This window comes from Mustela putorius, unplaced genomic scaffold, assembly GCF_011764305.1.
Source record: "Mustela putorius furo isolate JIRA1106 unplaced genomic scaffold, ASM1176430v1.1 tig00000698_pilon_pilon_pilon, whole genome shotgun sequence".
Lineage (NCBI taxonomy): Eukaryota > Metazoa > Chordata > Mammalia > Carnivora > Mustelidae > Mustela > Mustela putorius.
The window spans coordinates 12,264,178-12,289,974 of record NW_025421449.1 but is presented as its reverse complement, the minus strand read 5'-3'; the positions used below and the strand labels follow the sequence as shown (position 1 = coordinate 12,289,974).

The following is a 25,797-nucleotide window of genomic DNA, read 5'->3' as shown; positions in this document are numbered from 1 at the left end:
CTTGATCTGGCTAGGAACTATGTATCCCAGTATATAGAATGCTGGTTCAAGTGAATTTATTTAAAAACCAATGATGGAGAGTTCCTAGAATCCTAGAAGACTTGGCACTTCCAAGATGAAGTCAAACAAATGATACACGTTATTACAACATTATGGTATGTGTGAAAGTAAGGAAAGTTCGAGGTAGAGTTTGTCTGTGCTATTTTATCCCTGAGATATGGGGATGGGAATTAGAATTCTGGGAATGAGTGGAAAGACACATGTGCCAGTGTGCTATAAAAGTTTACATTGCTTTCAGCTATACAGATTAGGTGTTTGTGTGAGGTATAGCACTCCTCTCAGGCAAAGAGAAATAAAGGAAGACCTTGCCTGGAAATTGTGCTAGAAGGAAATACACTCTTGGTCTCTAATGAGAAATATAACTCCACCTGGAAAAGGCTTCAATTTTTTATTATTACTTTGTTATTCTCACTTTTTAAAGTTATTTAATTTTGTAATAAAAGTATGTCCCAGCTGGGTGGAAAGACAACATCCTGATTAGTGTTCCTCCCTTGGCTCAGTTCTTGGAGTGCCCCACAATGAATGATATTGCACCGTGTTTCCATTAAACCCTGACACCTCACTGAGCCCCAGGAGGTGGTGTTCATCTCAGAGTCCACATCCTGCCTAGAGAGGGAAAGATTGACAGCTATGAAGATGGCAGTCCTTGAGGAATCCAGCTGCTCTCCACTCGTGTGATTGTCATAATCAGTCTTTCCTTTCCATGTGGTACAACTACAAATTATACTCTAAAAATAAGTGATTAGCCACCACTCGATGGTAATTTGCTTATTGTTAAATATACAATTTCTCTCCTGTACACAGCACTTGCGGGGAGACCCTTCCAACGCCCTGCGGCGTGTGATTTTACCCCTTCATGTCCCGGTGCGTGCTCCTCACTCTGCTGTTACGCAGCCTCTGAGTTCCAGTGTGGAAACCCGCAGGTGTTAACCTGCAAGCTTTCATTATTTACTCTTTGGAACACTATGCTGTGCTCTCTACACTGTTATCCCATTAATCCCTAACAAATTCTATAAGGTAAATATTATTTTCGGCCATACTTTGCCAAAAAGGAAACTGAGGCTGAGGGACTGGATGCAATTTGCCTGATAATGTATAACAAGCAAGGGGGCAGCCTGGAGATCTGAATGCAGGTATGAGTGAGGCAGGTACAGTCCTGACCAGAGGCCACATAAGCTCCCTGAGAGGACACACCAAGCACTATGGGTGGCACCAGTGCACAGTATTCCTGATTCACCCTACACGGTTTCACCTTCCAGCATCTAGCCGGAGGACTGTGGGAGCCGATGCGGTACGGTAGTTTCGAGCATGCAATTTCAACAAGAGCTGTGGAAATTCAAAGACCCCATCTGTGTGGCTTTGACAAATTAATATTTTAAAATTAAATTCTGTTATTATTTGAAAAATGCAGCAATAATGAACAATTGAAATTGTTGTGAGGATTGGGGGATAATGCAAAGCCCAGTGTCCCTGACAAAGAGTTAAGTTCTCAAAAATGAACACTAGTAACTGTCACAGCCAAGAGTTGCCTAGGAGACATGACAATTAAATATGATGTAGTATCCTAGATGGGGCCTGGAACAAAGCATATCGGGTAAAAACTAAGGATCTCTGGAAGTACGAATTTCAGTTAGTAATACAGTATGAATATAGTCCTTGTGACAAATGCAACATACTAACATAAGACATTAGTATTAGGGGAAACTGTGTCTAGGCTATGCAGGATCTATCTGTACCATTTTCACAGTAACTCTGAATATCTAAACCTATTCGGAAATAGTTCATTAAAAAGTAATAGTTACCAATTATGGATCCATGCCCAAGTTTCCACTCTTTTTTAAAATAATAATTGCTGTTCTTTTTAAAGATCAACATATACAACATGCAGACAGGTGTCATAGACTATATCTGGAAATGGATCCATTTTTAGAAGAGCAAATGGGGAGACAAATATAAGTCCAATGAAAAGCAATTACACATTGGCTTGCATTTCAGACAAGCTATAGGAATAGAATCTGTGCCAACTTCTTAAGGCTTGCATGACTTAAATAAAACACCTTTATCAAAGTTCATTTGGAATATATTTGTATGTATATATAGGTATGTATATAATTTATTACACATTATTAGTCAAAATTAGTACCTTTATCAGCAGAAGTTTTGGGCTCTTTTTTTTACGTTTATGTATTTATTTGCTTAAATAATTTCTATACCCAACATTGGGCTTGAACTCACGACCCTAAGATCAAGAGCCACATACTCTTGACTGAGCAACCAGGTACCCCAGAATCTCTATTCCTTAGAAGGGGAAGTATATTTGACATGTGTTTATCGACTGATAAACCAAAGTAGATCTTTCTGTATTCATATTTCATATTAGGCTGAAACCTTTATGGATATCAGGTAAAAATACTATGAAAGGAAAAGTACTTTTTTCCCCCAGAAAAGCCTAGATATTTTTTTATAATGCTTAGATCTACAGCAATGACTTCTCTGTTCAGAAGTGTTAACCTCTAAGGACAGGCAGACACTGAGGCTTTACTTTTGGCAGGTAATCAAAAATTGCAAAGAACATAGAATGTTCATGATCACAGAGTGGAATGATCATTATGTGTACCAAAGAGAAACCACACACACATACACACACGTATGCACATGCTGCATATACTCCCCACAGTCTATAAGAGATTCTAAGTCATTCGGAGATGTTTGATGGACCCATTTGCACAAGATCCCTCTGCCTGGAACACAGATGGTGAAATTAAAGAAAGACAAAGTGCTTTCACTGAGAAGTAACCTTTTAGCACTTGAGAGAGATGGTCTTACTTGCTTTTGAAGTAGAATGCTGCACAGAACATGCCCACGATGACAATTCCAAAGATGATACATGAAATTGACAGCACCTGCCTTTGATAAACTTCTTCACTCTCTGCGAATTTGAAAAACAGAATTAGAATGGATGTTAGCAGGGCACAATTTCCAACCTTTTACTTCTGAGTTGTAGGAGCTTTTCGAAGAAAACTTTTTTGTTCCTGTCATGAATAGGAAAAAATGAGGAAGTTATTATGATTCAATTTCTTTGCAATCATCTACCGGCTAGCTGGTTGTTATTTTTTGTACATACAGTTAAAACACACTTATATATAGATATCACAATTATGAATCTTATTATCAAAAGACATTCCATAAATTTAGCATGTACTGAGACATATGTTTTTGAAATTTTGGTGGGCCTAAAAGAAACTTCTAGAGAAATATGTGTCCTCCAGAATTTTCCTGTGCCAGTGATGACTTCCAATTTATTTTATGTGATACTGATGCCACTGTATTTTCTGATTTGGTCCTCAGCTGTCTGTCTCCCATTCATCCATTCCCTACTATGATTGATATTACTAATGAAAGAGAACTTCAATATGTATGTGAATATTTATTCACCCATTCCTGACTTCCTCAATATCAGTGATCTGGCACAGTGATCTCAACCTCTGTTACTAAGATCATATCATATAACTTCTTATCACAAAAAAATAAGAATTCAAAAATAAGGATGTCACTTTTTAACCATTACCATTCACACTCCTAGTTCATTTCCGAAATATGTCTACTGAAACAGTTCTCCCAGCTCATCAGGACCTTTTTATCTATAGATCTCAGAACTTTCTATCTGTTAATTATCCTCCTCTTGTCTTCATTTTCTTTCTTTACACAGCAGGGAGACTATGATCCAGGATTAGTCATTCACTCTCTTGCAAATACCATCAACTACTGATCTCTTTCTCCTACCTTTTTACCCATTTGGCAGAATAACTGCATACAAATCCAAGAAGCTGCCTTTTTCATACCTCTACCTTGAGCAGCTCAGAATTGGGAGAGAAGATTATACAATCAGGAAGATGGAATCAATAAAAGTTGACAATGGCATTACTTAACCTAGACATCTAATAGTGACTAAAGACCTCATCAGTCTGCTGCTCCATTTTTCTAATGGTTACCCATACCTCCTCCAAACCACTCAAACATCTGACTTAATCTCCCTCACTTTCAGATATCCCATATATATTATAAAGAAAAGGAAGTCTGAATAGTATAAATCTTCTCTACTTACAACACAAAATATACAAAATCAACTGCATCTGTATCTGTTCATTTTGTTTCTCTCTTAACATAGTGTAGTATTTCTCAAACTGTACAGTGCATTGGAGTCATCTTGAGAACCGAAGGAGACTGCCACCTACATTCTCTCCTAGAGTTATTGATTTAGCAGGTATGAAGTGGGAATAGGATATCTGCATTTTTTTTTTTAAGTTCCTAGGTTTCCAAGGTAATTTTGTTGCTGCTGGTCTGTGAAACAAGACCAGTTGAGAACAACTGAATAGACTAAAAATCTTCAGAACATGCATCAACCATGTAAGAATAGGGGAAGTTTTTTGTTGTCGTTTAGGCCAACATGGTATGATATCCATTTTGGACCTTCTAAGTAAAAATATTTATTTAAAAGAAAGTTTCAGATATATTGCATGCACACTAAAGTTAGAGAATGATTCAATTGGGGAAAGTGTTATATTTTTGTCAAAGACTAATTCCTTTAGATGCCATTGTCTTCTTTCATCTTGGGGTCTTCTCATCACTTAAAATTGAAGGGAAGGGAACACATTACAATTCATTCTATGATACCAGCATCACTGTTATACCAAAACCAGACAGAGGCATAAAAATTCAATGATATGTTGATATATATCCCTGGATTGACATGCAAAAAATCTTAATAAAATTTTAGAAAATCAAATCCAATAATATGTCATGACCAAGTGGGATTTATACAAGGAATATAAGGTTGCTTTGATTTTTAAAATTAATCTATGTGATTCATAATTTTAACAGTCAAGAAAAAATATTTAATTATCAGATTAGAGGGAAAATTTACTAACAAAATCTAACATTCATTCCTCATTAAGACTCTCAACAACTAAGAATAAAAGGGAACCTTCTCATCCTGATAAAGAGTATCTATAATAATCTCTACCCAGGTATAAAAGACAGGATGCTTTTCCCCTGAGATCAGGGATACAGTAAAAAAATCTACTTTTACCACTTCTATTCTACACTGTAATGTAGGTTTGGTCAATGGAATAAGTAAAAAATAGAAATTACAGTCATTCAGTTGAGGAAAGTTGATGGAAAATCATCTTTGTTCTCAGACTATTTGATCATCTATGCAAAAAAGCTGATGGAATCTATAAAGAGCTAGTGTAACTAACAAGTAAGCTTAGCAAGTTTTCAGGATACAAAGTTGCAGGATAGACAATACAAAAATCAAAAATGCATGTCTATTTAGTAGCCACAAATAATCAGAAATTGAGATGAAGGTATCACAGAAGCATCAAAATACAGTTTGAAGGGACGCCTGGGTGGCTCAGTTGGTTAAGCAGCTGCCTTCGGCTCAGGTCATGATCCCAGCATCCTGGGATCAAGTCCCACATCGGGCTCCTTGCTCTGCAGGGAGCCTGCTTCTCCCTCTGACTCTGCCTTCCACTCTGTCTGCCTGTGCTCGCTCTCACTCTCTCTCTCTTACAAATAAATAAATAAAATCTTTAAAAAAAAAATACAGTTTGAAGAGGTACATTTGACAAAAGATACACATGGCCTATACATTGAAATCTACCATACGTTACTGAGATAATTTAAAGAGTACCTAAATCAATGGAGAGATATATCACACTTATAAATTAAAAGACTCGATATTATTAAGATGTCACTTCTCTTCAATTTGATGGATAGATTGAGTGCAATTCTATTTAAAATATCAGGAGGCATTTTGCTATTGTTGTAGAAATCAACAAGATGATTCTAAATATAATAGGGAAATATAAAAGATCTACAGTAGCAAAATAACTTTTTCATAACCAAGAGAGAAAAACTGTAGTAGTTAAAATGCTTTATTCCAAGACTTAATATAAAACTATAGTAATCAAGGGAAGATGGTATTGGCCTATTTATAGACAGATAAATCAATGGAACAAAAGAGTCCAGAAATACATATAAACATATGTGGTCAGTTCATTTTTGATACAGATGTCAAGGCATTTAATGGGGAAAGGATATTTTCAAAAAGCACAGTGTCACAATAGTATAGCCATATCCACTAAAATGAACCTTAACTTCATACCTTATTCAAATATAGGTTCATGAGGAATAATAGACCTTAATATAGTATCTCATACTATGAAACTATTAGGAAATGTAGAAGAAAATCTTAGTAATATGGGTTTGACAAAGATTACTTAACTATAACAGAAAAGATAGAAGCTATAAAATTTTTTAAATGAACTTTTTCCAAATTAACAATATTTAATCTTCAAGACAGTCATGAAAATGAAAAACAAACAAACAAAAAACAAAAAAAAAACCCAGCACATTCTGGGAAAAAATCTGCAAGATATGTAATCAACAATAGACTTGTGTCTAAAATATATAAGTATCTCTTATTCAACAATAGGAAAGACAAGCAACCCAGTTTAAAAATGGGCAATATATCTGAATGAACACTTCTTCGAAGGTATATATAAAAAGATGTTCAACATTGTAGAGTTGAAAGTTCAACTATAATGAGACACATAGCATCACTACTAGAATCACTAATATTAAAGGCTGACCATATGAAGGGTGTGAACAATTTGTATTCTCGTGTACTTCTGGTAGAAATGAAAAATGGTATAACCACTTAAAAAATAGTTTCATAAAAAGTTAAGCATATACCTACCCTATGACACAGCCATTCTATCCCTAAGTATTTGCCCAAGACTAATGCAAACATATATTCACTATGTACGTAAATATTCTTAACAGCTTTACTTACAATAGCAAAAAACAAACAAAATCTTGGGACAACCCAAAAGCCAATTAGCAGGTAAATGAATAAACAAATTGTGGTATAGTCATACAATGGAATCTCACTTAGCAATAAAAAAGAAAGAACCAGTCCCCTGGGGCTAATAATACATTATATATTTATAAAAAATAACATATATATATATAAAAGAAAGAACTAGTGATAAAAGTAATTCTACACATGAATCTCAGAATAACTAGGTTGAGTTCAGTAAGTCAGACAAGAAAAAGTATCTGTTGTGTTATTCCAGTTTTACAAAATCCTGGAAAATGGAGGGGCGCCTGAGTGGCTCAGTCTGTTAAGCATCTGCCTTTGGCTCAGATCACGATCCCAGGGTCCTCAGATGGAACTCCCTGCTCATCTCCCTTTCCTCCCCACTCATGTTATCTCTCACTTTCTCTGTTGCTATCTCTGTCTGTCTCTCTCTCTCTCAAATAAATAAATAAAATCTTTTTAAAAAATCCCAGAAAATGGAAACTAATCCATAGTAGCAGAAAGCATGAGTAGATTACCTGGGGTCAGGAGTAGGAAGGAGTGGAGGAAAGAGACCACGAAGTGGCACGAAGAGACGTTGGAGAGTCATAAATATGCTTATTGTCTCAAATGTGATGATGTTCTCATGATAAATACTTATGTCAAAATGTATCAAATGGGGGCTCCTGGGTGGCTCAGTGGGTTGAGCCTCTGCCTTCAGCTCGGGTTGTGGTCTCAGGGTCCTGGGATCGAGCCCCGCATGGGGCTCTCTCCTCAGCAGGGAGCCTGCTTCCCCCCCCCTCTCTGCCTGCCTCTCTGCCCACTTGTGATTTCTCTCTTTCTCTGTCAAATGAATGGATAAAATATTTTTTAAAAAGTATCAAATGATAAATTTCAAATAAGTGATTTATTTTATGTAGCAAATATAGTAACAAGTATAGTAACAAAATATTAATTCTGAGGGACAAAAGAATACAGGGAATATAGAAGTATAGACATAATATAAAAAACACATGCTTGATACAACATTGTCGCCCATACTAACCAGTGTCTTTTTCTTCCACCATGTCTAACATTCAACTGTTTAGAGTCTCAACACATACTCCTTTCTTTCTCTCTTGAATCTTATTCTTGTATTTCTCCCTTAAATGTCTACTCACCTCTTTGGTCTCAAATTAAGTGTCATTATATCAAAAAAATCTTGCACTGCATTGTAAACTTCATTGGTACAAGGGACTGTGTTTTTGTTAGTCTATTTGTTTGATTCACTACTATTTCCCTATCACCTAGTGCAATGATTCTTACATAGTTGAACACTGTCAGACTTACTGCCTAGAGAATAAGTAGATATTTCTGCCTTTGGAGGGATTTTCTGCTTTAAGCCATGTATGATACATCAAGTCTCACCTGGGGATATTCTTCTGGTTTATTACTTCTTTTTTATCCGCACTATGTCCTCCCTGGGCTTCCCGCAAATCCTCCTTTCCTAAGCAACCACCTGCAAATAACCTTACCCACTCCTGAGAGCTAGACCTGGCTCCTTTCAGTGGCATTTACCATCCAAACCTGGCCTCCTCACTGTGACTCTGTACTCACAAAGTCCTTTTCAGAGGTCAAAGTGTCATAAGGAAAAGTGGTGAAGCCATGGGTTTCCAGGCATGATCTACAGACTGGTAGAAACTCCTATGGCTCTTTTTCTTTTCCATAGCATCTAATTGCCAGCCCCTGGCTTTTTTGTTGATTTTCAGGTTGCCTGGTCAAGCGCCAGGAAGATACTGTGTGTGTTGGATTTGAGTATTGTTCTCAACACTCTTCTGTCCCTGCACTGGTACACTGCCTGGTTTTACATTCTGGCCTCGTTTCACTCAGGGCTGATGCCAATTCGTAACCAGAAAAACTAGGCTGAAGGTTGGCTCATGGACACAGAATTCCCCATACCATGACTTTCTGGGTCATGACCCCGAAAGCTTCCAGAGCCAGCTGAAATGAGTCCATGACTTGTGATGTTCCTCTAACGGCAAAGTCAATTGCAGTAATTCATCTTTAATTAGGCAAATAGATATCAGATGCAACAGATCTGGATGAAAACCTTTATGTGCAGAGCCTTGTTTCTGGGACTTATTTTCTTCTTTCTTTCTTTCTTTCCTTCTTTCTTTCTTTCTTCCTTCCTTCCTTCCTTCCTTCCTTCCTTCCTTTCTTTTTTTTTTTTCCTTTCCTGACACCATGCACTGTATTCTCTTTAAATATGACTGTGTATTTTGTAGTCCTTTCTTCCTGCAGAAGTATACCAGTAAACAGTGATTTAGAAGAACTATCCTCTCTTCACTCCCCTCTTAGGTTCTATTTCCATTTTATTCAGACTGAAGTATCAGAAAACAGAATTTGAGCCTAATTTCTGCATAAATGGAGAGGGGCAATCATGTGGCCCTGGAAAGCCTTGGTTGATTATTTTAAATATGGCAAAATTCAAATTAAAGGAATAAAAAAGGTATTACTGAGACCTTGTTTGGGCATATTGCCATCTTAAAGAATGTCATCTTTTCCAACCCCACATTTATAAGCTCATTAAATTTTCCAGTTGAACTTGGAAACAAATATGTAGTTGTACCAACTATAGAGAATTTCATTTCACTTAATTGTTGTGAGTTGATGACTATAATGGAGTAAGTGTGACTTTCAGAGGTAATCTACTTCTATCATTGCATGTGATAACCCACCTCACCCTGCCTCTGCCAATAAAAAGAATTATGAAAATGATGGATAACAATACCCACAAAAACAAAAAAAATATATAAGACTATCTACTAAACTGAATGATTTCCTCATAAAATCTATGCACTGTTTTTGTTCTTATTTGAAGCTAGTCAAATATAGCCTGGGGAAATGCACAAAATCAATTCTGAGTTTAAATCAAGAGTGAAATTAAAACTCTAAAGACTGTGAGTGAATTTATAGACCCAGGTGTAGTTAAAGTGATATCACTATCAATGCCTTTGAGTGATAGAGCATTACTCGAGAGCTAGCATGAGTTACAAGGAACAAAGTGTTGGGAGTCTGGCAATTTTGGATTTGACTTTAATTTTAGCCACTTTCAATATGAGTGACCACAGATCTATTACTTTGCCTTTATAAACTTTAATTTCCTATCTGAATGAAGGCAATGTTATGAAATACTGAGTGTAATAAATGTTATAAGAAGGAGGTTAGATAATACTACAAAAGCATACGGTACAGAAAACTGACCTAATCATAGCAGCTGGAGATCAGACATCTCAGATATAATATTAGAAGCCAATCAGGTAGGAGTAATGGGGATGGGGAGAGTGGTCCAGGCTAAAAAAACTGCTTGTGCATAGGCCCTGGAAAGGAAGATAAAATGGCGTGTTCAGGAATCTAGAAGTTACCTACTCCCACAGGGCCTTTGTACAAGTCATTCTCTTTAGCAGCTGAGCAGAACAACACAGAGGTAATGCAGAAGCTGTGTGCCTGTAACATGTAGCTGTGTAACATGTCGCCACAGCAGCAGGAAGGTGCTGAAAGATTTGAAAGGAGAGGAATGTGAGGCGATAACATTTACACTCCTTTTATATGCAATATGCAGGGAAGATTAAAATGAATAAAATAAGTGCAGAGTCCTGTTAGAAGGACATTAAATCAGCTCAGGTAAGATATGATGAATGTTTGTACAAGAGTAGTAACAATCATGGTGGAGAGAAGGCAAACAGAAGTAAAAAGCACTAAGATTGAAAATACTTAGGGGACTAGACAATGATATTCTTTACTAAGATAGTGTATTTTGAAGGAGGTTCAGACTTGGAAGGAAAGATAACAAACTCAGTTTTGGACTTGGTGAGTCTTAAAAGCCTGTAAAATATCTAAGATCCGCATATTTAAGCAGGCAGATCTAGGCTAAGAGGAGGTGACAGGGTTCTGGATATAAAGTTACGGATTATGCATATAACTGCAACCAAGTGTTTTGATAAGATGGTCCAAGAAAATACAGAGTAATAACAGAAGAGTGACTGAATTAGAACTTTGAAGGACTCCAAAATTTTATGGGAGGGTAAAAAAAGGATCCTATAAAGGAGATGGAAAAGGACAGCCAACCAGGCAAAGCAAATAAGGAAAAAGAATATCCTCCAAATAACCAAAGTAACTAACCATGGTGGGGGCACGGAAGAAAATACAAAGGGTTTTTCTAAAAGTTCAGGCTATGGAGTGCTTCTGAGGGGCCAATTTAGATAATGTCCTTTAATTTAGGGACATAGAGGTAACTGAGCAACTGTATGAGGTCTTTTGGTGGAATCATGAAGATAGTGCAAATGTATCATGTGATTTTCACATACTGAAAGACAAATGTCCCTTCACCAAACCTGCCCCGTCTGCTACCACTGCAGCCTGCATGCAGAAGCTGGAATTCCAGCCCAATTCCAGAGAGCAGTGAATGCCTACTTTGTTAACTTGAGGCTATCACTAACCTCCTTATAGAGACATGGTGAGGATTAAGTGAATTAAGACATACAGGGTATTGCCAAACCTAACTCTGAGTGCTCACTCAATATTAGGCTGAACTATATAAAATTGCTATGCATGGGGGCAATAACTGGCAGTTTAACTTGACTCTGTCTAATTCATGGCAATTATTATTATTCTGTGGGATGTCAACATTGCTGCACTCCATTTTTAAAAAAAATTTAAAAAATTTTACAAAGTCATTTTCAAGGGCAGAAGCAATCCTTGGTTAAATAATAATGCATAAAGGGTGCTTCCATTGTTCTCCAGCTCCCAACTCTGTTCCTTTTCTCTGATGCACAGAACTCAACTCTTCTCTTTTTATAGGATCATATTTCAGGCTATAAAGGTGAAACTAGAGAAAGTAACATTATGGTGAAGTTGCAGAAACTGACCTTGGCCCAGTGGAAAAAATCTTTCTGGCAAGCAGCCTGCCCAAGACTCTGGAAAGATCAGTGGGAGCCCATCTCACTCAGGGAACCGTATCATTGGCTGGTGGGTGTTCCTGGGTGTAAACACCAGCTACAATTGTCTTTATTCTCTCTTATCCATTGTCTTTATGAATAAAATAGGAAAAACATTACATACCTCTCATTTGGTTTCGGGATTCAATAGGAGAGCACAGATAAAGTGTCTAGGAGATAGATGGCATACAATTGATGCACAAAATGCTAGTGTCCCTCCGCCCCCACACTCTCCCCTTCCCCTGGCTTTTTTTTGTAAAGCCAGTGCTCACCTTAAAAATAGCCCTTTAAAATACTGTGCTTCTCTTACAGAAAGCTAGCCTTATCTATAGGCAGTCAGTGACTCGCTGTCTCTGGTTCCCACTGCCTATGCTCTGGGACCTGTACTAAAGGAATTTACTTTTATGTCATTTCTTTACTCATGGTGCCTTATACTTTTACTCTTGGTAACTGAATTTTTCAACTGGTGTTGCTGAATTTCCTACTTAGATGTTTTAGAGGATGTAATGTAAGCAATCCTCCTTGGGGCATGGCTGTCTTTCACAGTCTCCCTCACATACACCCTTTGAGAAGAAAAGTGTGTTCTTTGTTCCCAGAGACAAAGAATCCTTGGAAAACGTGTAGGGTACAGAATTGTCTGCTAAACTAGACAGCTCAGAGTTGAGGTTCCAGTGTATGCGAAACTGCTTGCTACAATACTTTCAGAAATTGCTAATAGTCTTTAGCATCCTAGAAGTCCCTTCACAAAAACTTACTGAGGTCTACTACATGGCAGAGGGAGGGGGAGAAAGGATACTAGAAGAAAATCACAGCTGCAGCTTTCTTGTACCATTTCCCTTTGGAGGACTCTAGATGAAGGATAGAGGAGTGGATGACCTTGATGAACTGTCTCTGTATATGTTGGGAATGGAAAATGTTCTAAAAGGTGGCTTCATGTCCCCTTCAGGTAGGGGGCTCTAAGAGTCCTCCTCCTCTTGGGATTTTTTTTTTCTTTCTTTTTGTATCACCAGTTTAATTTAGTCTGTAAGACACCAAACTTAAGCATGATTTCCCTAAATGTATGGGCATCCAAATAATGTGAGGCTTAAACATGGACACAGACACACAAATACCTATAAGTCATATACAAGAGCAAAAGATTTTCCCACCTCATATTCAGCATATGCAAATCAGTCACTATGTGGTACTGCTACCAAGTGTCAAACGCAAGCATGACTGCTCTGACAGTCCATTCTAAAGTGTAAGTAACAATACCCTTAGCACTCCTCTTATCTAACTATTCATTATCAGAGGTCCCGTGGTTAATAGCCTACTTAGGAGGAAAAGTCAACACCATACAACAACATTCACTAATGATCCCAGCATTTATGAGCTTAGTCCTTGCCTAATTCTAGTATTTATTCCTATTTATCAATTCAACCTCATAATCTGGGTAGGTCAGTCTCTTGAGTGTAGGCCTAGGACATTTTTGGTCCCTATTTTAACCAGATTAAGTTTAAATGGATTTATTCCAGTATTAATTATTCTTGAAACAAGAATCTTGTTCTTAAAAACCAACAAATGCTGAGGAAAGATTAAAATATTAGGGGCTTACGAGAAACAGTGAATGAACCTTAATTAAGAAAGGAAGAATATTTAGAATGTTGGAAACTGGGGTTTGCACTTTTTTAACTTCAAGACAAAAATGAACAAAGATTTAAAAGGCTGATAACTACACTACTGAAGAAAAAAAGAATGATTTCATTAAGGTAAAAGGGGATCCTGAAGGAGAATGAAATGGATACTCACGGGGAGATCAATGAAATCAAACACACGCTGGCAGGGCAGGGGCACCAAGAGAGAATATATTATAAAAATATCAGGAAGATCATACAGACTTCCAGAGCCTTGCTGCAAGGAACCCCAAGATTGCTGTTTGGGGGCTTCCAGGCCACCCACCTGCATGCAGGGGAGTGAAATGATCAGGAGGTACTGAAATGCTCGCTAACTGCAACACTGTGTTATTTCTACTTGGAAGTCCCCTTCCTTCTCTACTTGAAAAGCCCCACCCCCATTAAGGGTTGAACTGTGTCCTCCAAAAGATGTTGAAGTACTAACCCGCATACCTATGAGTATGATCTTTGGATATAGGGCTTTTGCAGATGATCAAATTAGGATGAAGTCATTAGGATGTTCCCCAACCCAATTTTACTGTGTCCTTATCAAAAGAAGAGGTTTAGGCACAGACACACACACACACACACACACACACACACACAGGGGTAATGCCACTTGAGGAGGAAAGCAGACTGGCGCATTGCCTTTCCACGTCACAGAAGGCCAAAGACAGACAGAAAACTGCTAGAAGCTAAGACAGAAGCAAGGCACACATCCTACCACATTCTTCCCAAGGTCTTCATCAGAAGGAACCAACCCTGAAAACTTGCTTTCTACTTCTAAAAACTGGGGTTAAGACCATACCATTTCTGTTGTTAAACTGCCAGTTTGGGCTGCTTTGCTGTGGGCAGCCCTAACAATCGAATGTAGCCATTGATCTATAGAAACTCAGAATACATACTAGTAGGTCTGAAAATTCTTTTCAAGAATTCCCTCTTATATCTCTTTTGTATCTTCTCCATAACTGACTGTCTTGTACCAAAAATGCATATATCTGTTTCCTTAAAGCCTAGACTGTAAGCCGCTCAAAGGCAGGAACACCACCTCCATTCTTGGATTCCTGTCCCTGGCTCATGGGACACCTCACTGCACAGAGGAGGGCCCTCAATAGGCCTTTGTTAAAGTCAATAGCTTCTGGGCTGGATGTCTCATAGCATTTTACCAGCTGGGCTCTTTGCCTGGTGGGGTAATAAAACAGAGGCTATGTTTTCTTGGAGGGAGGTCCTTTTACCTAAAAGATTTATTCTGCAATCCACTGTGGAAGGGGACCTTTGAAAATACTTTGAAAAAGTAAAATAATTACTTTATAACAAAATGTTGATATTCAAAATTATATTTTATCTTATTTCCGTGTAAAATGCTTTTAGATGTGCATTATCCATAAAATTTGATATTTAAGGGAAAATAACAGTTTAAATTCATAAACACATTCATTCTCAACCTGTAATTTCCTTTTCTTCCCCCGTGCTCTCCACCAAATAAACCTTCCCTGTAATAATCCCTTATCTCTCTCTCTCCTTTCCCAAACAGTCTGCTCTGGCTGACTATAGATAAGTGAATGCTATAAAACACATTTTGAAAAAAATGAAAGGCCCTGGGTCTTCTCATTGATATCTCTAACATGCAGTGGCTTTCCGAGTGCTATTTCCCCCACAAATAAATTATAAGCAAAAAGCAAATTGCATCAAAATAAATCTATTGGTGAGTTTTCAGTGCCAAGGTAAAACTAGTCTTTGGCTTCTGACTTCCCTGTTAAAAGGTCTGTGAACTCCATTTTTCCTGAACCTGTAATAACTGTCCCCTAATCCTTACCTTTAACCCCAGTTTTTATCACTTAGGATTCACTGTTCATTGGCAAAGTCACATTCTACCAGCAAGACATGTGACTCGAAATGATAAAATGTTATTTCCTTGGCAATGGGGAAAATCTGACCCTGCGTTTTATAGGAATCTTTGAGTGTTTGACCTGTTTTGATAGTGTGGGAAGTCTAATCCTCTGGAACCATTTCAAACTTGCCACCCACATGAACATCCAGGCCCAATTTGATACCCAACCCTCCCCAGGTTGGTCTAACAGATCTCCATCTTCCCCAGTCAGGTAAGATGTAAGTTAAAGGAAACTAACTCCTTTGCCCTAGATTTTAGGGGTATCCCACTATGATCTATAAGCATCATCTACAAAGTCAGCTGTTTGCACAGCTATTCAGGCTGATCATTTTGTAGCATTGGCACAACTCATGCCCATGTTAAAACTGTCCCATTGGGGCTGTCCTGAGGCAGGCTGGGTATCAAACAGCCCAGGTTTCTGGACTTAAGGCGGTGGTCCTCTACTCTGGCCATACAGAAGAAATACCTGGGAATCCTTTCATGCACACCTACAACTGAACTCCACCTCAGAGTAGGAGATCTGAATTTCTAGCACTTAGACTGTAGATTGATATCTGTTCAAATCCACCTAAGGCAGCCAAGACACAGGAAAAGGAGCACACACACACACATACACACACAAAGGCAAAATTGATGTTTGTTATTTTATTTCATCCAACATATGTAAAATAGTATCATTGCAACATGGAATCCTTATAAAAATATGGATATTACACACACACACACACACACACACATATATATATATATATGTATACATTTATATTTTGGTACCAAGTCTTTGAAATCCGGTGTGTATTTGACCCTTACAGCTCCTCTCATTTTAGGTTAGCCACATTTCATGTGCTCAACGGACTCACACAGCTAGTGGTTACATCAGACAGTGTAGGTCAAGAGGTAGACCACAGGAATCTGTTCCCGAGCTCCTTCCCTAATTATTTATGTGAATTCGGGTAATTTTATTGAACCTATTTGTGACTCAGTTTTTAAAGTGAAAAAGTGGCAATGATGATAATACCTCCCTCACTGGGGTACTGGAAGATTAAAGGAAATACTTTGTATAATGTATTTACTGAACCCAGTGTCTGCCTCACTGAAGGTACTTATAGAATTGATGTGGTTTCTATTTTTATTATTATTGATGTTGTTGCTATGATTTTAGTATATTATGATAGAGATTACTGATAAAATCCACAGAGAAAGCTGGGTTTGAGAGGTAGCATTTAAGCCATTCGAAAACAAGCGATTTCTCCAAGTCCTCATGTGGAAAAATAAACAGGATAATTAAAATAGTCATTGTAGTCAAGCTCATTGGCTACAGAAACAGAGATATATTGAAGTTCCTTGAGTTAAAATAATGATGATACATGTGCTTGATCTTTTATCAAATTTGTGTGATAACATTCAATTTAATTCATTTCATTTTATTTTTTAATTTTTTTAAAGAGAGAGTGTGTGGGAGTGGGGGTAGGGGGAAAAAGGGCAGAGGGAGAGAGATTCTTTTAAAAAAGGAAAGATTTTTATTTACTTATTTATTTGAAAGAGAGAGAGAAAGAGAGAACGTGTGAGCCAGGAGGAGAATAGCAGAGGTAGAGGGAGAGGCAGATTCCGTGCTGAGCAGGGAGCCCAGTATGGGACTTGACCCCTCGACCCTGGGTTCATGACCTGAGCCAAAGGCAGACGCTTAACTGACTGAGCTACCCCGATGCCTGAGAGAGTCTTAAGCAGGCTCCACACCCAGTGCAAAGCACCATGTGGGGCTGGATCTCACACCCCTAAGATCATGACCTGAGCCAAACCAAGAGCTGGATGCTTAACCCACTGAGTCACCCAGATGCCATTGATCTAATTAATTTTAAATTTGGCTTCTGAAAATTTCATTGAAAGGGTAGATATATACAAACAGGGCTGGCAATAAAATAGCATGATTGAGCCTTCCGCTTTCCACACTTTGCTACTTCCGCCCCTCCACTGCCTGCTTTGGGAACCTACCATCATCCACTGGCTTCCTCTATTTGCTTGCAGTTTTTAGCACCCTAGAAGTCTAGCTTGTTCGTGCTCTTGGGTTGGCCACAGCTCTTACTCCATCTAAGAATATCCTTTTACTTTCTGACCCTGTTGCTAAGTGTCCTCATCTTTTATTTTTACAAAATTCAAATGCTAGTCCTTTAAAATAAAATTCACATCAAAGTGTAACACATATATAAAAATGCATAATTGGGGTGCCTGTGTGTCTCAGTCAGTTAAGTGTTGGACTGGTGATTTTAGTTCAGGTCATGATCTCGGGGTCATGAGCTTGAGCCCCTCACCAAGCTGTGTGCTCAGTGGGGAGTCTGCTTGAGATTCTCTCTCTTCCTCTCTCCCTCTCCCCCACTCACACTCTCTGTCTTTAAAATAAATAAATTTTTTAAAATGCATACTTCATCAATTTACAGCATTAGGAAGTTTTACAAATGAACACGCCTAGATAAACACCCAGATCAAGAAAGGGAACATGACAAGTACTGGAGAAGAAACCCATACGTGCTTTCCTAACACCAACTGCCTTGTCTACAATGTAACCACTAACCTGATTTCTAACACCGAATTTCAGCTGTACTTATTTCTGGACTTTATATGAGTGGAGTCATATTATGTGTAAAATCTACCTTTTGTTTTTCAGTTATTACGTTAGTGAGATTTAATCATGCCCTTGCATGCAGGAATGGCTCTATTATTATTTGTTAACCTGCTTTTGAAAATTTTCAGTAGGGGCTCCTAAGTGGTTCAGTAGGTTGGGCATCTCACTCTTGGTTTCAGCTCAGAACATGATCTCAGGATTGTGAGATGGAGCCCCATGGCAGGGTCAGTACAGTCTGCTTGGATTCTCTCTCCCCCTCTTCCCCTTGCCCATCTCATGCTCTCACTTTAAAAACAAAAACACTTAGGGACGCCTGGGTGGATCAGTTGGTTGGATGACTGCCTTCGGCTCAGGTCGTGATCCTGGAGTCCAGGGATCGAGTCCCGCATCGGACTCCCAGCTCCATGGGGAGTCTGCTTCTCCCTCTGACCTTCTCCTCATTCATGCTCTCTCTCACTGTCTCTCTCTCAAGTAAATAAATAAAATCTTAAAAAACAAAAACAAAAACAAAAAACACTTAAAATAAAGTCAAAATCATGGGCATTTTTTCATGTTCATGCCCACAGGTCTATCTCATCCTTTTTAGTGGCTGTGGGGTGTTCTATATCATGGTGAAGTCCTATGGACATTTATACTTTTTCCAATTTTGTCTAATTACAATCAATGCTATAATGAACAGCCTTGTGTACTCCTAGTGACTGGGCTTGAAAGAGCCTATAGATCAACTATATGGTGTATAGAGAGGATTGTGAGGAAGGAAAGGAAAGTCAGAGGAAAGAAATGAAAGAATATGCCTGTGGATAACTGGGGTGTCTAGCAGATGCTGTTCTTCCCCATTCAAATATTTGGGGTTTCTCAGTCTGACAACTCTCCAAATCTTATCAATAAACCTCACCTACTAAAACAGTACCAGTCAGTTTTTTCAAGGAATAGAGAGGTCTAACTGACAAACATACTGTTTTATTCAGTGACAGCAGATACCCTCGGATGTCCTTAATTCACACATGTGAATGAAAAATCCTGATTCACTAAGGCCTATCAAAAAAAGAAAAACATAAAACAAACAAACAAAAAACCCATAATGATAAGTTCCCAGAGTGGAAGATGAAGTATTAACATTACTTAGTCTTTAAGATAGACATTACAAGTACTTAACACACACACACACACACACACACACACACCCCAAAAACCAACACTGACTGGTTTTACAGACCCACTGTGATTTCCAGCATTTAATATTGGAAACCACAGTGCACTAAAAAGTTCTTAAGCTCTAATCTAAGAAAGACTTGGGTCAGGTGAACTTTTCATCATTTCAAAATGTGACCTTTTCATCTCATTTCTTTTAGACCAAGGGCAGTAGGAGTAATTATTAATACATGATAACCTTACACTGCAGTTAGTAAACTCCTTTCTTCCCAGACAAGAGAAACAAGTTACCTTCCAGCAATCAAGGAAATTTGTTTCTGACTCGGTAGTGATACTAACAAGGATTTAGTGACAAGTGTACTTAGGAGGTGTGAGCTACAGGACCCAAGGAGAGGACAGGGTAGGTACTAAGAGTTAAGAACAATGATGGTTAAACTGAGGCAGAAGTTTACTTGCCACTTTAAGAATTTGGATACTTGCCACTTTAAGAATTAGTACAAGCAAAGAACCTCTGAAAGATATATCCAGAAGCAAAATAAACCACACCCTTATGGGAAGTGATTCTAGCATCTGATTATAGCTGAATTAAATGGAATTTTAAGGTCTCTAGAGAATCCACCAGTCTCTGTGATGTCTGTGCATATAACCTTCAATAAAAGTATGTGGAGCATTTAGACTTATTCTATGTCCTATAGCTATACCATAGGGGCAGCTCTTGTCTTATAACAGTGCTTGTCTGTCTCTTCCACATGCCCATTCATGTTCAGCATCAGTCGCTGTAATGACCATGTCTTTTGTCTTCTATTTCTGATGCTTTGACATCTGAACCTTGCTGATGCTGACAGAGTTTCCTCCTAGTGTTAGTCAATTTTGTAGATAGCAAGCAACTCACTCATGAACATGATTTTCAAATACAAATTAGCTAATCCAAAGCTCACACCCCCAACCACTACCTTTATTGGCCTCTCACACTTTGGACCACTGTCCACCTGCCTTCATCATCCCAGGGCCAGGGACAAGCAAATAGGGACAGCCCCTCTACCCAGAGCCTGCTAAAATTATTCAAACTAGACAATTCTAGGTCTGCTTATACTATTTCACCCATTGCTTCCTGTGAGACCACCATAAATGCTCTTCCCCACAGTTTCTCTTTCTCTTTTGCCTCCTGACCAACGTTGGTACTCCCCCTTGGGGCCTCCCATAGCACGGTGTTACCCACTTCTTGGGAACTGTAACAAACTATCTTTCTAATGAGTTGTTTCATAATCTGGTGGTCTTACAATATCTCACATTTTCTATTAATACACTATTTTGGACAGTGGCTATTCAGATCAGTGTTCTAAAAGGATCATGTATCATGCTAAGATACTATAAACATTTTAAATTTATTGAAACTTTGCTTTTATAAATTAAAAAAATGCTGCTTAGATGCATCTAATAGAGTAACCACTACCCATTTAAATAATTCAGAAAAATATCATCTCTAAACAGGATTAAAATTTAAGATTGAAAGAAATTTACCATCTATGTTTATTGGATTTTCTCCTGTATCCCACATCAGACACTGCTCTAGATGTATACTTTGGCTATAAAGATAAACAAGGTAGAATTCCACAAATCCTTTAATCTAGGAGGTGAGATGGAAATATAAAAATAAATATGAAACTGTGGTGTTTCAGAGCTATGGGCAGAGTGACATCAGCAAGATGAGTAGTCCACACTACCCAAAGCAATCTACAGATTTGATGTGATCCCTATCAAAAATCCAATGGCATTTTTTACACAAATAGAGAAAGAATCTTATTTTCATTGTTGTTGCCAGAGACATTTATGAGATAAAGTTATAGAGAAGATAGACAACATAGGTATTTCAACTCAAGCTATTGTCATGGCACAAAGAAGTATCTGAAATCATTCCCAGTAGGCTATCAATACTAAGTGTTCATTTCATATTCTCTTAAACATATATAATTGCTTACATCATTAGAATGGAATTGAATAATACATCTAATTCTTTCCAGAAAAGCTAGTCCATCTGGAACAGGATATGAGTATGGGAACTTAATCTAGAGACAGGGGTGGAAATAGTGCAAAACTGACTCCAGGACTATTCTCCATGGATGGCAGGGGGAATATAAAACATGATTTGTAGGGCCAAAGTTGGGATTACAAAGCAAGCAGGCTGTCCTCCTAACTCAATTCCAAACAGTAGCTATAGAGAGGGAAAACAAGATAGTGGCCACAGAATGGGAACAGTGGCAGGGTAGGTGAAGGAACAGAAGGCAGGAGGTGAAACCAGCCACAGGAGATTTGGGGATAGCCCTGCAGTCTTGCCCGTGGGCAGAGTGGGAGCTAAGACTATAAACAGATGGGGGCAGATGTCCAGCTATAGATCCTGCAAGCAGGATAAAATACAATCATTTTTATCTTCACTTTAGAGATAAAGAATCTGAACTTCAAATGCAACAAATTAAAAGTAACAGTCATGTATGCTCTCTCTATTCCTGATTTCCTCTTTCCCTACTCTCTAGGAAGCTGAAGGGGAAACCATGCATCCTCTCTTCAACACCCAAAAGCCCACTGAAAGGACTCCTGTGAGAACCAAAACTAAGCAAAAGTAGAAACGTAAACCAAGAATGTCTTTCATTGAAAGAAAAAAACAAAAACCTAACAAGTAGTCTTGGCCCACAATGAGCACAAAATCAAATAGAAGAGGCAATGTATGTTTGAAAGTGCACTAAAAGAAGTCTCAAGAGAGAAATGGAAGCTAGCTATGGAAAGTGAGGACATAGAAAGCTTCTATTTAATGTTTAATGACCCTGTGGCAAGCACTCTGAGGAACACATAATTAGCTTCTTTCTGCCCGCGCTCAGAGGTCTGGAGAATGCAAGGGACTTTCCCGAGGTTACGAAGCTAGAAGGTGAAATGTAGAACCATAAAACCAACCCAATTGTGTCTGGCACCAAAGTTCAAGCATGTCTTGCTTCCTTATCTGTTCCATTCACGTTTATTTCCCCCCAAAGTCAGGCATGGTAAGTACCTCAAAAATAAGTCTGTTTTATAAAATAAAGGATGGATGAATACATAAAGACAAGTCACTAAGATTCATAGCCCCACCCATGGAACAGATGTGGGATAGGAAAGGGAAATAGAAGATCAGGCACAGCTTCAAAATTTTTAGTCTGAATGAAAATGGGATGAGATTGCCATTCCAGGAGGAGAAAAACAAACCAGTGTGGGGAGGGGATGTGAGGGTGGTGGTGCTCATCTGCCATGGTCTGGGCTTGTATGAACCAATGTCTTTTCTTTGATCTTTGCCTTGTATACACTGTTCCACGTCTGCTTCCAGTTCATCCTCCTCACCTCCAGGTAACTATAAAACGTTATTCCTTCTGCCTACAATGTCCTCTTTGCATCATCTCTCATGTCACCCATCCAACTAGTACATCATTTAGATCTCGGGTTTTGACAAGGAGGAAGCTTTCCCTTACCTCCTACCCCCGACAAATTTCATGGGTGAGGCAATGGAGGAATCTCCCCGGGTCCATTATCACATTGCATTGCAATCCCGCTGGTAGTTATTTGTCTTCACTTTAATCTGCAAGCTCTTTCCGCTTTGCTGATTGTTTCTTTTTCTTTTTAAGATCTTATTTATTTATTTGACAGACAGATCAAAAGTAGGCAGAGAGGCAGGCAGAGAGAGAGGAGGAAGCAGGCTCCCCACCAAGCAGAGAGCCTGATGCGGGGCTTGATCCCAGGACCCTGGGATCATGACCTAAGCTGAAGGTAGAGGCTTTAACCCACTGAGCCACCCAGGTGCCCCTGATTGTTTCATTTTTATTTTGCTCTTGTTTTGTTTTGTGTTGTTCCAGAAAATCCGGAAAAATAACACAATGCGAACGTACCCAGTTTGGAGTCTGAACTGGCATATATAACAGACGGTCAGGAATTCTGAGAAATCAGGACTGTGTATTCTTCAACCTATAGGCAACATTCTCAATCAAGTTCCTTAGAAGGACTCAGCAAAGGCAGATCACTCAACCCCATTACTAGGTGTGGTCAGATCCAAACACACTCACAGTGTCTTTACAGAAGTATTACCCTGGAGTTCTTAGTGTTCCTGAACTTTATTCTTGGATGGATGACTGTTAAAATGTTCTGTTAATTAAATATCCCTTCTTACACTTTGTTAACACTGGTAAGCATAGTAGGTGTGTCATGACCTAGCCTAGTCCATGTAACCACCATTAACCTGGACTATGGCAAGGAAATCGCTATACATAAGGAAACAAAAGAAAAAAAGACACAGAATCTAAGAATAATGCTGAAGGGATAGAAGGACACTCTCTTCTTTTTCTCCTTCAATGTCCCTGCCACTCACACAGTTGACTACCTTCAGAAAATGTTCACACCGTGATATTTCGGGATGAAACCAGCAATTAGGAAAAATCTCAGACTACTGGGAAGCTTATGCTCGCGAGGAAGAGATGTGCAGCAATTACATATCTCCTGTTGCTATCTATGGGTTGAGCCATCTCAGAGAGGAGGTCCACACCTGCTGAAATACATCAAAACCTTCTCTTTGTCTTACGCCCAGCTAAGATCCATTTCTGTTAGAATCAAATACTGCACACATCACTGATGACAGCAAGTGTACAGTCACCAAAGAAGAAAGGAAAACTTGTAAAGAAGAATAATTTTTGGAAGACTTAGAATAAGTAGATCGCAGCTGGAATAAAATTCATCCAGTAAAGAACCCCAGAGGCACTGTTCACAGACCTACCATCTGGGAAAAATCTCATACCTCGGGATTGCTTTAAGGTTTGTTTTCTGAAAGGTAAAAGGGTACTAGCATGCCCCCAGTATCTAGAAATGACAGCCGGGTTTTAGATAGAGTGGCTTAAGAAACAACTCCCTTTTTGGAGAGAACAGAGTTAAGAGAGTTGTCAATAGGAGAATATACTATATTTCCTATATTCCCACACCCTACTCCTGCCATTATCATTCAAGCATCTTACAGGGTTGGCAGGAGAGAATATTATAATTCTGATTTTCAGCAAAATGTCTGTGCCTAAGCAGATATGCATGCTTGTGTGACAGAAGTGCCATTCTCATCATTTCTAGGAGAAAACACTCCATTTTATAATGCTAAAAATTTCCCCCAAATGCATGCATTTGTTGATGATTCTGAGGCATCAATTCTCTTTTAGGCAATGTATGTTTTGTCTCCACTTAAGAGACCCTGTGAAGCTTCGCAACAGAGGAACCCCCATGCAATTCCGTGAAATAAGTCATTCTCAGGACTCCTGAGCTCGGTGATACGGCTGACAAGGAAATGTAGAAGTGTGAAATGAGCAGGGGTATGAGGGGGCTGTGGCGCTGCAGGGATGCACTGGGAAAAATCAGGGGTCAGCAAAATATAGCCCACAGACCAAATACACCTGGCCAGTCTGTTTTTGTAAAAATAGATTACGGGAACAAAGCCATGTCCATTTGTTGATGTATTGTCTGTGGCTCCTTTTGTACTAAAATGGCAGAGTTGCATGGCTACAGCATAGAACGCTAAGCCCAAATATTTACTCTTTGACCTTTTCTAGGAAAAAATGTGCTGATCCCTGGAGAAGCAAAAAGAAATTCAGGGAATAAAAATTACATCGTCATAAGAGGTACAATAAAAATTTAAATAATGTTTTAAATGAGTATTTGTAAGATTGCTTTAAAATTTCTCAAACAGCCCCATAAATTGTCACAAGAATAATTTTAGTTCATTTACTGTGCTGGGCAAACATGGAGGCTGCCAGCCCACAGAAGCCAGCTTCAGCGTCTGCTCACCGACAAGGCCAATATGGCTTCTGTGACTAAAGCTCAGGGACTCAGTGTCTAAGGCAAGAGCCTTGAGGTCCAGGGAAGGCATGTGAACAGCAGCAGCTAGAGATCTCATGAGCTATTCAGGTACTGAGGCGTTGGGAAACTAAGGTCTTTGCCAGAAAACTCAGAAACCAGAAGGAGAATGGAGGTCAGTTTGAAGTGGGGGCAAAATAGAAAAGACAAAGAAAGTAAGGGCCAAAGAGACCAAGGACAGGGGAGTCATGTTAAATGAAGGTCCAGTTCAAAGGGAGAGCTACCTAGAATTCTTCAGAAGTTATGAGAGAAGTATTTTCTGACCACTAGAGCCACACCTTAGTGTTATCCCAGACTCTAAGAAAGAAAACTCTCAAGGCAAAATCCTTGTGAATTTTCATTTCTTATTTCTCGCTTATTGCACTAATCAATGCCCCTGCGATTTTAAAAAAATTTATTTTTAAGTAGGCTCCACACCCAGCAGAGAGCCCAACTCAGGGCCTGAACTCACACCCCTAGATCAAGACCTGAGCTGAGATCAAGAACCTGACACTTACCTGACTAAGCCACCCAGGCGCCCCTCCCCAGGGTTTTCTTTATTTTCATTTGTTTTTCTGTCTCTCTGTTTGTTTTAATCAAAAAGAGTTTGACGCACGGAGATTGAAATGGGAACAACTTTGTATCAGGAAATAATTACTGGACTCACAAACTATATTCAGGGCAAAATGGCTTGTCCTAAAATA

The 25,797-nt window shown here is 38.8% G+C and overlaps 1 protein-coding gene across 9 annotated transcripts in view; it reads right to left on the bottom strand.

Moving 5' to 3' along the window:
* The window catches only part of NRG3 (neuregulin 3), a 1,045,529-nt gene that overhangs the window by 38,564 nt on the left and 981,168 nt on the right, over nucleotides 1-25,797 (bottom strand). For all 9 annotated transcript variants that reach the window (XM_045083561.1, XM_045083563.1, XM_045083562.1 and 6 more), the window contains exon 5: nucleotides 2,887-2,989. In XM_045083561.1, the coding sequence (XP_044939496.1) occupies nucleotides 2,887-2,989 (103 nt within the window). The remainder of the gene's footprint in view (nucleotides 1-2,886; nucleotides 2,990-25,797) is intronic.